The sequence below is a fragment of the Spinacia oleracea genome, chromosome 2, assembly GCF_020520425.1.
Source record: "Spinacia oleracea cultivar Varoflay chromosome 2, BTI_SOV_V1, whole genome shotgun sequence".
Taxonomy (NCBI): domain Eukaryota; kingdom Viridiplantae; phylum Streptophyta; class Magnoliopsida; order Caryophyllales; family Amaranthaceae; genus Spinacia; species Spinacia oleracea.
The window spans coordinates 112,160,082-112,172,146 of NC_079488.1; the positions used below are offsets into that span (position 1 = coordinate 112,160,082).

General features: G+C 36.1%; 1 protein-coding gene across 4 annotated transcripts; it reads right to left on the minus strand.

Moving 5' to 3' along the window:
- Positions 1-626: 626 nt before the first annotated feature.
- LOC110803069 (AT-rich interactive domain-containing protein 5) lies at positions 627-11,328 on the minus strand. 4 transcript variants are annotated; one of them, XM_056837878.1, is made up of 14 exons: positions 11,099-11,328; positions 10,378-10,732; positions 10,095-10,231; positions 9,973-10,012; positions 9,044-9,096; positions 8,811-8,856; positions 8,045-8,137; positions 4,817-4,915; positions 3,761-3,812; positions 3,610-3,676; positions 2,818-2,884; positions 2,677-2,727; positions 1,554-1,646; positions 627-1,020 (listed from the first exon to the last, which is right to left on the minus strand). In XM_056837878.1, the coding sequence occupies exons 2-14, from the start codon at positions 10,717-10,719 to the stop codon at positions 916-918; spliced, it is 1,245 nt and encodes a 414-aa protein (XP_056693856.1). In that variant the 5' UTR covers positions 10,720-10,732; positions 11,099-11,328; the 3' UTR covers positions 627-915. The 4 variants fall into 4 exon arrangements, with proteins under 4 accessions (XP_056693856.1, XP_021864398.2, XP_021864328.2 ...); XM_022008706.2 differs by having other exon boundaries at positions 10,378-10,743; XM_022008636.2 differs by having other exon boundaries at positions 4,796-4,915; positions 11,099-11,327.
- Between the last annotated feature and the right edge of the window lie 737 nt (positions 11,329-12,065).

Genomic DNA, 12,065 nt, shown 5'->3' on the forward strand with positions numbered 1-12,065 from the left:
ATTTGTTTAATAGGATGGTGGGTGATAGGGTATATTAGATGTATTATTTAATTAGATGGTGGTGTTGATAAGTTACTAAAAATGGCAAATGTATCTCTTAAATAAATACGGCCGGAAAAGGCAAGTGTATCTCTTAAATAAATACGGAGGGAGTATGATGGAACCAACTTTATTGAACAAATACGAAAAAATGACACTAACTGGACACAAAAGAAACGGGTTATGTCAAGAGTTTCTAACACGATTAGTTAAAATGGCTTACATGACACGACACGTTTATTAAACGGGTCGGTTTAGTGTTTGAGGTTTTTCAACCCGTTTATATTCGACACGAAACACGAACACGAGTTGACACAACCCGACACAACAAAATACGCTAAATTTAGTAAAATTAGGCTTAGACACGACGGCCTAGCACGAAAGCCCTTAGACCTCGGCTCTGTTTTGAACTTTTTGGCCCAGCCCAGCACAATGTGGGCTTGGCATGGATCCGGGCCATTTAGCCCCATGGCCAATGGACTCGAACAGAAGCCCAGCCCGGCACACAACCATCTTTACTCGGAGCCAGTGTTGCCAAATCCACCTCATAGAAGATGCAGAAGAACAAAATCATATACGTAGAACAATAATCAACAATGAACATAATTGATTTTCATCAACTAAAATTTACAAAATTAGAACTTGTACAGCTACAAAAGTCACTAGAAAGTAGAAAGCCATGGAGTTACAGAAAAGAAATCATCAGAAATCACCCTTAAATTTTCCTAACCTAAGAACACCAGCAAAAGTCAATTCTCTAATTCCAATTCTTCCCCCAAAAGTCGTTTGCAGCTTCTGCTCCTTTTTACTTCCCTAATTAGACAAACTAATGACAAACCCTAGAATCTGCATACAGGTGACCCGACCCGACCCTGTTCAGGTACTTGACCGTTCGAAAGGAACACGGACGAAGAGCCTGCCATGCAAGCTTACAACAGCAGACGTATGTAGTGGGTCTATCCTCACCGGAAATATAACAACCTGAATGAAAACCATCAACCACACAGAATTAGTCAAATTGTATCATGATTTTCTTATTCCTCCTATTAGATCACCGGAAATGATGATTGTTTATGAACAAGGCAAACGGGTTCGATCAGGTTTTGGACCCAATTCTTTTCGGGTTGTTCGGGTTCCGATAAAATCAAGTTACAGGTCACAAAATCTTGTTCAAGACCCAGTATTTTCAGGTCGGTTTTCGTGTCGGGTCGGTTTTTGACATGTCTACATATCAAAATATAATACGCGTTTTAAAATCTCTCAACCCATTTGGTCGACCCGAACCCGAAAGTTCTGGGTCTTGAACAAGCATTTGTAAACCCGAACTCGAAAGTGAACGACCCAAACTAACCCGAACCCGAAAGTAATTTCTACAACCCGACCCGACCGACTCGTTTGACAGGTCTTCAAGGCATGCATGTGTTGAAAATTCTAACAACGCAAAGTAGGTTTGAGGTTGATCTAATCATCTCATAAAACAAAGCACAGAATCACCCAACATTGTTGTAATTTACCTTCCTAAACGGAGTGATGCCCCAAGGATTGTCAAGCTGCTCTGGCTGACCAGTAATGACCAGACGCCCAGCAGGATCTGACTGAACGCGTACCTAAATCATCAAGAGACCGGAAAAAGGTCAAGTACATTTCATCAAGAGGCAGCCAATTAAAAAGTTACAGAGGTAAACTGCATCAACCAGGATCATCCAAGTATCCAAAACAACAATGTCCCATCTCTTGACCCAAGCAACATGGGAATACTTACAGACAAAAAGGACGAGATAAATGGAACTTAAACGAAACCATAATATTTGGGAATGCCTGTATTATGTACTTGCAGAGGTATGAATGACGAGAGAAAATTTTGATACCGTACAGAAACTTGAAATTAACATTGTGGGGCCGTAGAAGCCCAAGAAATTTGCCATACAAACACCACAGTACATATTGAACTTGCATGCCAAAGTGTATCCGACATTATTCCAGAATAGCTCATTAAGGACCTTAGATAAAACGAAACCAAAATATTCGGGAATGCCTGTATTATGTACTAGCAGAGGTATGAATGATAAGAGGAGATTTTGATACCATGCAAGAACTTGAAATTAAAATTGTGGGGCCATAGCAGCCCAAGAAGCCCAAAAATTTTCCATACAAAACATGTACATATTGAACTTGTATGCCAAAGTGTTGAATCCGACATTATTCAGAATATCTCATCTCACATACAGTAACTATGAAACTATCTTAGATGCTACAATATACAGTACCATATAACCAAACTCATTGTTTGCCCACTTTGGGTGGTCAAGACTCAAGAGAACGGAAAATCTTAGTCACAAAAAAATAGGAGAGGAATATGCAATGCTCTGGTCATCCTCATGACCAAAACTTCAATTTGGGCATTTACTGGCATGGGTTTACTCATTGTCTCTGCATTGACCTGTAATTGACCATTGTAAAGCAGTATGCCATTGTAGTATTACCAAAGAACCAAACCATATATGATTTCTGGCGGTTCACGTAAAGAGTGTTTTGATTTTACTCAAGTCTGTTGCAATATAGTCCCATGCCAATAAAATATTTATAACATCAAACCAGGAACATAAAAACACAATCTCTAAAATCGAGCAATAGTACCTCCTCACGAAGAAGCCCAGGAACTAACGCATAAACCTCAAAACAATCTTTCTGCAAGAAAAAGGAAAAAGAACCACCGTCAGTCATAACACCATACATCAAGGGAAGAGGAAGCCAGGAACATCAGTATTAAAAACCCACACTTTCTCTGATATTGATTTTCACCCAATCAGCCGGGGGACCGGCATCCAGAACTGTTGGCACCATCCTACAATTAAGAGAGAAACGTATTTAATTAGTTACATAAAACAAGTGAGTTTTGGCAAAATTTTGATACAAATTTTAAAAGTGGACAACATTTCAGGAAGTACCCAGAAAGGAAACTAGAACAAACATGACAAGATGTAGGAAGTACTATACTCTAAAAAAGATTTTAATACTTGGATTTGGCATGAAGATTAAGAATAGTGGATAGAGAAAATGTTTGGGGAGGGAGGAGAAAAAGATTACATGGAAAGGAAGAGTGAATTTCTTCGGGACATCCATTTAAGGCAAGATTGAAATCTTAGGGATAGACTGATGGAGGGAGTAATTAGCAACCAACACCTAAGGTTTTTCATTTATTTATATATTCAAAAAACACAAGCTTCTTGAATTTTGAGAACAAAGTGGGCCTAAGGGGGAGGGAGATCAGCTTGGAAGCAAGGATTCTTTTTCAAAAAAAATGTTTCTCTAACAGCTATGCAATCAGAAAATTCTAGCCGTTAAGTTACTTTTTCAAAAAAAATGCACCTGGGTGCTAAAACAAACTCTTCTGTTAATATAGATCCTTCAACTCTTCAAGGTTGTGACAAGTGACTAGAAAACCAAAGAGAGGCATATTTTTAATGCAACTGCGCACTTTTTCTATTCAGGGTCTTCTGTGTCTGTATGAGTTCGGGAGGGGGTTAAAGGAGGATGAGAAGAAGGGAGAGGAAATTTGGATATCTCAACTGTTTGTTTGCTTCAGGCGTCTCATTTTCTGCAAGCTCTAAATTACTGGGTTTCTTCTGCTTCACACCTGCATTAGATAATCATGCAAAGGAATCAGAAACTATTTTGGTTAAATGCAAATATCAGATGCTTTACACCAGCACAGACATACCAATGTTTTTCAGATGTTTTTCACGCTTTTGTGAAGAATTAATGCTCTTATCCTGCAAACAAAAGACATTTGAAGAAATCTCAGGAACAAGAAGTTGAATATATTGTAAAATTATGGATCGCCAAATCAAAGAATCACAGAATCTTTTCACAAATATTGACTTAGAATGACAAGAAGATTTTGAACTATATTGGTGATATGATATGTGCATAAAACCCCAAATTTGGAAACTAACTTATTTAGTAAGTGATACTCTGTATGTACAACACTTACGTAATATAATAGGAGGCTACAGGGCATGGTATCTACTACTGCCATGGTTAATCCGAGTCAAGCTAGTTTTGGCTTGGTCTGACAAATTACAAACCTTGTTCAGCAAAGCCAAACCTTAAAATAGTCAAGCCTAAGCTCAATCAGGCTTGGCTTAGTCAGCTTGTTATTATTTTTGTTTTTATTTTGCATTACTTTTTTTTTTTTGAAAATTATGGTTTCTTTCTATGAAGACATGAAATATATAATTAAAAAATTAAGAAAAAAATGAACCTTATCAAGAGCATAATTAACAAGATCAGGGGAAGGAGGAACGAAAGGAAGAAAATTACAGCGAAAGATGAAATGAGAAAAGGTTAGAGGGTTGTTGAAACCAGCAATATGCTGAAACTAACAAGTTTAACTGAAGGAATGGGTAATCCCATTTGTTTTGTGGACACAGTGGCTGGAATTATTAGGAAGAGGAATGAGGAAAATGGAAGGATGCGACATGTCATTGAGAGGTAAAAGCAAAAGGATGAAGATTTTATTATCTTTATTTTGTCATTCAACATATCATTTTTGCTCATTTGTTAATTTATCTAAAATCATTTGATGGAAGACCTCAAAATAATCTCCACATATATTAAAATTGTTAATTACGTTATTTCCACTCAATTGCCTGCGGAAATGCTGAAATATCCAATAGTCTGTATTATATTTGCATATACTGCAAATGATATAAAAGTGCTCTAAGCCAATTCTCCATCTCTTTACTTTTTATACCTTGATAATGGGCTCCCCTACCTCTCCCAATCCAATATCCCGCTGAGCATGCCAACCCTGCATTGCACGAGCAGCAGCATCCCTCCTAACCCTTCCTGAACCAGCTTGGTAAGCATTTCCCTAAAACCAGAGATACAACGCGTCAGGAACTTATATTATATAACAAGTAAAGCTACTAATAAATACAACAAAACAGAAGCATACAGATCGTTACACACAAACTTTAAGAAAAAAGTAAACAACAAAAAGTCCTGGCTGCTGCGGCTAAATGTCCGTCACAGAAGTAAAGCAAAACACCACACACACTACAAGACTAATTTGCATAGGAAAATGCATCTTCTTAAATTTGGTTTGCCAAAATCCTTTAACTTGAGAGTTTGCTCCAAACAAATACCGGAATCTGATGAAGTTTTTTCCCCATCTCTAATCCATGCTCTTTAAAGTGTGGAGGGATATAACACGGTATTCCACGGGTATTCGGGGCCTACTCTAGTAATGAGGCATCCGGTTCTCAGTACAACAGCTTTGGTTGTTTAGTCTAAAGGTCGGAACTGGAGGAAAAAGAACATAGAAAGGATCTTATTCCAATAATAAGGTGGACAAAGGGGCAACTCTGTCAAATATAAGAAGAGTGAGGAGCATAAATCATTGATGATACTAGAGTTATTTCATAAATCTGTGGTATGGAGTAGATTGGACCCAATTTGCATCACATTCAAACTGGTTAGAACTTAAAACAGTTAGAATAAAGCGCTACAGAATCACTGGGGCAAGACAGCTTATGGCCAACCAATAGGCTCCAGAAACAGGATACCCACAAATTCCCTTGATTGAACAAACGCTACTTCGCCTCTTCTTTGGTATTAGCTTCCATTTGCAGATATATTCTTTTAACACTAAAATATATCCTCTAGTTCTCATCAAGGGTCAATAACAAAGTCGGTCTTAGATCACCTTGCAGAACAAGATTTCTAGTCATTTCATGTCCACATAGACTACATAATACAAACCCAATTTTCAATGTCAGAGAAATGTAGCTATCAGTTACTAAAAAAATTATCCCAAAGATACGACATCGTCATACTACAGTTATACATTACCACCTCTGTTCATAAATGATAGTTACACCTACTGTACCAACAGAGACCAAGGAGGGCAGGAGAGAGTGTAGAAGTGGGACATGTGTAAAGAAAAAGTAAGAGAGAGTATTGAATTTTGGATTTTTTGGGAAAAGGTAGGAAAGAGTGTTGTAACTGGGGTTTGTGTAAAAAGAAGTTTATCAGAATGGGAAAAAAGCAAAAGTGAAACCAACAAAAAGAAATGGAAAGAAATAGAGCCTGCCCAACAAAAGGAAATGGGGTAGCAATAAGCAATGTATATAAAGGCTCAAGGTGCCCCATAAGTGACAGGGATCCTGCTGAGCTAGGTACAAAATATATTAAAAAAAAATTAAAAATTACTGATGTGGGCCTCTTTGAAGTCTCTTCCCCCCTGGCAAAAAAAGGCGCTTCACCCCTGTTGCCTTGCACCTCAGACTCAGGTACGCCTTTATACTCTGGGAGACAGTACATTTTACCACCATGGTGAGAGAAATGGCTGCCGTGGTGAAGTTATGAAGTTATGAGTAGTCTTATCGTTTGTAATTCTATTAAATTGATCAAAACAAATTGAAAGTCATAACTCATAAACAATTTGAAAGTCACATGGGCAAAAGTTATGACTTTCAAATTGTTTTGGTCTACTAAATAAAATTACCAACGTAAAAGATAAAACTACTCATAACTTCATAAAAGGTACCATGTAGAATTTCCAAAAATAAATTAACGTAATTTACTAATTTATCCTATCCCTGAAACAAAAAAAATTAAAACCTAAGTAAATTTCAAAATGTTTTGGTCTAGTCAAAAGTGGATACTATGTAGAATTTCCAAAATATATCATCACAACCTATATCCTACCAGAATTTAAATTATTAAAAAGTAAAAAATGCATTATCATAAACTAGACGGTTTTTCTCTGATTTCCCATCTCAACTTCCTTGTTGGGAGAGGGAAAGCGCCTAAACCACCGTCTTCAACCAAATAGCGAGCTGAAAACTAACACTATCACCAGACCTTTTCATTCTTACGGTCTTACGCCATGCTCAGATTTCAGTAGCATTTAATTGAAAATGTTCAGATTACTTCAGAAATACACTAAAGCAAAAGAACCAGTAATGCAATTTGAATGGGATAGTGTTGAGCCCACTCTAGTCTCTAAGAGCAAAAAGCTCGTCATTCAATAAATTACGTAGAGATCCCTACTCAAGGAAGTGCCTCCCTTGTATTAGCGCTTTTTGAAGCAAAAGCAGAGACCATATCACCTTTTATCCCAAATATTCCCTTTCTAATTCAAAAGGAAGGCATGCGCTATTCTGTAGAAAGAAAGCATCATAGAGCTTTCAGAATGAGGTAAATCAAAATTTAGTGAACTGAACTTTTATCCTTTTATTCTTTGTGGGATTTGTAGGGAAGGATGGCCTATAATAAGACCTAGAAGTGGCATTTTCAGAGCTGAGAAGTGAAGTTTTCTTTTTCATTTTGATAGCCCATCTTTCAGAAAAAGAACCATGATCTTCAATAAAATCAATCAAGATGCTAAACAAATGCAGGATCCTAGATTCTACAATAAAAAGGTATTGAGTCATTCAAAATAATTACACATTGGTTACCAAATCAAGTTTCATGCTTAGATTTTGGAAGGTGGCACTATAAAAGACTACATGAAGCGAAATTGCAAAGAGCAAACATTGGTCTTGTTTGTTTTTGATGAAAAGAAACAACTATAACTGAACACACAAACAGAAAAGACAAACAGAGTCAACAGCCCTCCTATAAATCTTTCCTCTAACTGGCTTAGTATTTACTAAAATGCATTGGCTTTTCTCTAAGAAAACTGAACTTTTCAATTGTTTCACCTTACGGACATGAGTCACATGATAATCCAATGTGTCATAACGTGTAGATGAACAGTGATTCATATGCATATAATTCAATGCTCGCAAAGAGAACACATGTTTTGAGTATATAGTTACCAAATATATTTGGGGATAAGAGGTGATGTGTAATCAGAACTAGGCTTCAGAAGCTCATTGTTCATCATGCAATATCAATAAAGATTGAATTTCATAGCCCAAATGCCGGTTTGAAAAATGCCAAGAAACGGGCAAAATGTCACTTTCTACAAGAAATTCAAATCAGTGAAGCCTACCTCATTTTCAGCCGATGTAGGCTCGGGGATTGGTGCATCAGGGAATTCAAGCTCACCAATCTCTCTTTTGTGCTTTTCGTACTCCAGAAGTGCCTGCACAGAGCAACAGAAGCAACAAAACCTTAAAACCCTTAGTCAATTACAACAGCTAAAACAACAGCCTTGAGTCAGAAACCCGATTGCAGATTGTGATAATGAATAGTTCTACTTGACAGCTGTGCTTCACAACAGTATCAGATAAAGAATAAAGTGTTTTTAAATCCATCTTTGCCACCTCAGGAAAAGTTTGCAACCTCTAGCTCTAGGACTTATGTGGTTCTGACAAGAGGGTACACACTTAGTTTCAGACCTATGCTAACTAACCATCTCCTTCCTCCATTCTTTTTTAATTGACACATATTATGGAAACTCAAACAGTAAGCAAAAGTGATGACCAAGGGAAAGAGAAGAGAGAAAGCGTGAATCACATGGGTACGGGAAAAGCCGTCAATTCACAGCCCAAAACATACCAAATATAGGTATGTAGCAATTAATGGTGAACTTCCATAAAGGAAAAATGTAGACATTAATAAAAACAGAGGAAGTATAAGTTCATTCTTGTTAACAAATTTTCCAACTTTTTCAGTTTACCATCTCTTCAGTAGCCAAGCAGATGGCTAAGAAAAAAGACTCAGAAGCTTCAAGATACAATTAAGTCCGTATAATAAAAATAATTACATGGATGAACTTATTAAAAAGTAAATTATAATTTTTAAGAAGACGTTACCTTCTCATAGAAAATTCGAAATGTCCAAGAAACTGTAGTACACGTCCTGAAAAAAATGGCAAGAATTTATCTAGGTTAAAAGGTTAAATATAGAGAACTTATAGCAAAATGCATTGAACACGATACAAATTCAGATCTCATTGAACTATGAGTAGACTGAAATAAAATGATGTCCTTTCACTTCATATCTTTTCATTTTCTGGCAAAAAATTGATAAACTAAACACATCTTACTTGGGCGGATGAAAAGATTCTCCAACTTGCCGCCACAGCTTGTATGTAGTGACCTGTATAACAAAGGAAAAAAAGTATATACTATGTCATTCCTTTGTCAATTAACGAAGACTTAAGGACATCCAAACAGAGTTAATTAGGAACGTAAAACTCAACCTGTAAACCTATTTATGCAGTTATACACTTATTACTACTAAAGCTACGACAAACAAGTGCCTTAAAATCCCTACACATTGATAGCGTAAAGCTGTAAATTGAGAAAAAAGACAAAGTTATATAAAATGGCTATAGGGTTTTAAAATAGTGGTCACAGCCCTCGATCACAGCAACAATCGTGCAACATTGATTCGTACTTTATTGTATTGTCATGCAAAGGGTGACACTCTGGAAGTAGACACTGCATGGTTTTTATATTGGTTGTATTGGCCATATTAGCCTACTTACCTGTACTGACATGTGCAGCTCTATAGTGGTTGTTCCACCTATTTTCAGCTCCATAAGCTGAAGAATCGATATTTTTTTTCATGTCTTATATCAGACAAGATTCAAAACCATGGTAGGATATTCATGCTTAAATAAACAGTCTAAAAGGCCATACATGAATAATACAGGGAAAACAACTTATCCTTCTAGTCTTTTACTTCAATTCAGGAAATACATTTTTTCTTACATATCAATAGTCTGAAATTCATGCACAAAATAAACCAAGGAAATCATTCAGATCATGCAGCACACCACATACAAATAAAGCATCAAGGGTAGAACAACTAAGAAAACTATCTAATCTCTAGAGCGGAAATTTCCTGCCAAAGCCTTAGAAAACTGAAAACAAGCATAACCACTACATCATTTTCCCAGCTCTGCACATTATCTAGAGGGTGAAAGTTTTTGCAATACTTATAAAACGGAATCTGTGAAAGGAATCATACCCTGTCATATCCACCCAATTGAATCACCGCTCTCCATAACCTAGACCAACACAGACATCTATGTCAGCTAACATGTTTAGTTGAGGAAATTAATGGCAAACATGAAAAGAAAGAGAGCATACTTCAGGCAATTTAACGGCTCCCCATAAAACTTGTGGGGTTTAAATTCCAAGTATCTTTCCTTATAGAAAGCTTCAAGCTCTTTGTTGAACTCGATTTGTTCTTCTTTAGTTCCAGCCTCCTCATCCTCTTCAATCACCTACAAGTAATTCAAACAAGGGATTGTTCTTCAGATAAAACAAAAGTACTGACACATACATTTCCAATTTTCAAAGTACCGAGCATTGAAAATTCAACTCAAAGTTCAATTCCAAGGTCTCACATTGTTGTTAAGCATTTAGTTACCTTAAGCCTCTTAACACCATTGCTAGAGCGCCCTCCACTCGCATCGTGAAACGTTTTAATCAACGGTCTCCCAGAGGAAGACCTAGGAGTAGTAGAATCCCCACCAACACCATTTTGAGTCTTATTATCAGATGATCCATTCGGTTCTTGCTCCTCACCACCACCACCGCCGCCGCCACTGCCACTACGCTTCCGCTTAGTCAAGTTTTCGTTCCCATTCCCATTCTCGTTACCATTCCCATTGTTGCCATTCCCATTAGCTTGAGGGCTGGTTGGGTTTTGTTCAGGTGAATCACCTTCTTCAAGCTCAGGTTCTTCCTCAGGACCATCATCCACATCCATCTCACACTGACTCCTGCCCATTAACTTACACGAGACACAAAAGACACTTTTATCTGTTAATTCACTCACTATTATCAACAATCATTAAACCCCATAAATTGTAATTTCGCAATACTGAAATCAACAAGAAATAACAAATTATAATCTAACTCTTCTGCAATTATACTATCAACAACAAATAAGCCCAACAAATTATACAGTAATTTCTGAAAATGGGGTTTAATGGGTTCAACTAAACCCTTAAATCTGATTCTTTTTGTTTTTTTAACAAAAAGCTTTACTGTTAAAATGAAGAACCAAAAGAAAAAACCCCTTGTTCAAATTTGGGATGCCGCACTAAGAAAGGAGAGAGAAAATAAAAGTGACACAACAAATTTACCTAAGAGCGAGTGTCGAGTAACTCTTTTCTGGGGTTTCTTCAGATTCTGGGGTCGATTTCTGGGAAACTTTCGATTTTCCTGAAATTATTTTCTCTGTATTTTCTTATTTGGTTCTCAAATTGGGGGAAAATGAAGGGAATTTGAGCGTAGTGATTTTTGGATGGAAAGCTGCAAACTGGAAAGGGTGAAATGAAGAGCAAAATGTTGCTTACAACTACAATTCTCTTTGGCAGGTCAAATATTGCTTTTAAACAATATTTACCCAAATAATAATATTTACAAAAAGAAATACATTTCTTTATAAGGAAAATGGTCTACTCAATTTTAATCGAAATTTTGATCTACTCAATTTAATTATTTTTTTAGAGATGAAAAAAAATAATTGATATCTACTCAATTTTATTCATTTTTTAATATAAAAAGAACATATCTTCACATTTTTATTTCAAAAAAAAACATCTCTCTTTAAAGAGAACCAGACAATCCTTCATCGTTTTTTGGCTAATGCGACAAATCTTAATAATGAAAATTAAAATATTTAGTATTGAAAATTTCGAATAATGTTTGATAAATTTATAAAACTTTGAGGATTTCCTTCTCTCTTATTATACAAAGAACAATTTGTCGAAATCAGGTGATAGGGACCAATTAGTTCTTGATACACAAATTATTAAAACATACTCGTAAAACTAGTACAAAGTAAAGAACGAACTATCAAAAAATATACTTCGTACCAATGATGTCTTGGCCTAGTGGTTAAGACTGAGGGCCTGTGTACGATAGGTCTCAGGTTCGAATCCCTCCGCCCCCATTGTAATTTATATTGCCCTTGTGACTCATTCGCACCAAAAAAAAATATATATATATATATATATATATATATATATTTATATATATATATATATATATATATATATATATATATATATATATATATATATATATATATATATATATATATATATA

Coding starts and splice junctions, on each gene's coding strand:
- LOC110803069 (XM_022008563.2), bottom strand. CDS start 10,740: ATGGGCAGGAGTCAGTGTGAGATGGATGTGGATGATGGTCCTGAGGAA. Junction 8,138..8,810: donor TTCGAATTTTCTATGAGAAG/GTAACGTCTTCT, acceptor TGCTCTGTGCAG/GCACTTCTGGAGTACGAAAA. Junction 4,916..8,044: donor CTACATCGGCTGAAAATGAG/GTAGGCTTCACT, acceptor CTCTGGTTTTAG/GGAAATGCTTACCAAGCTGG.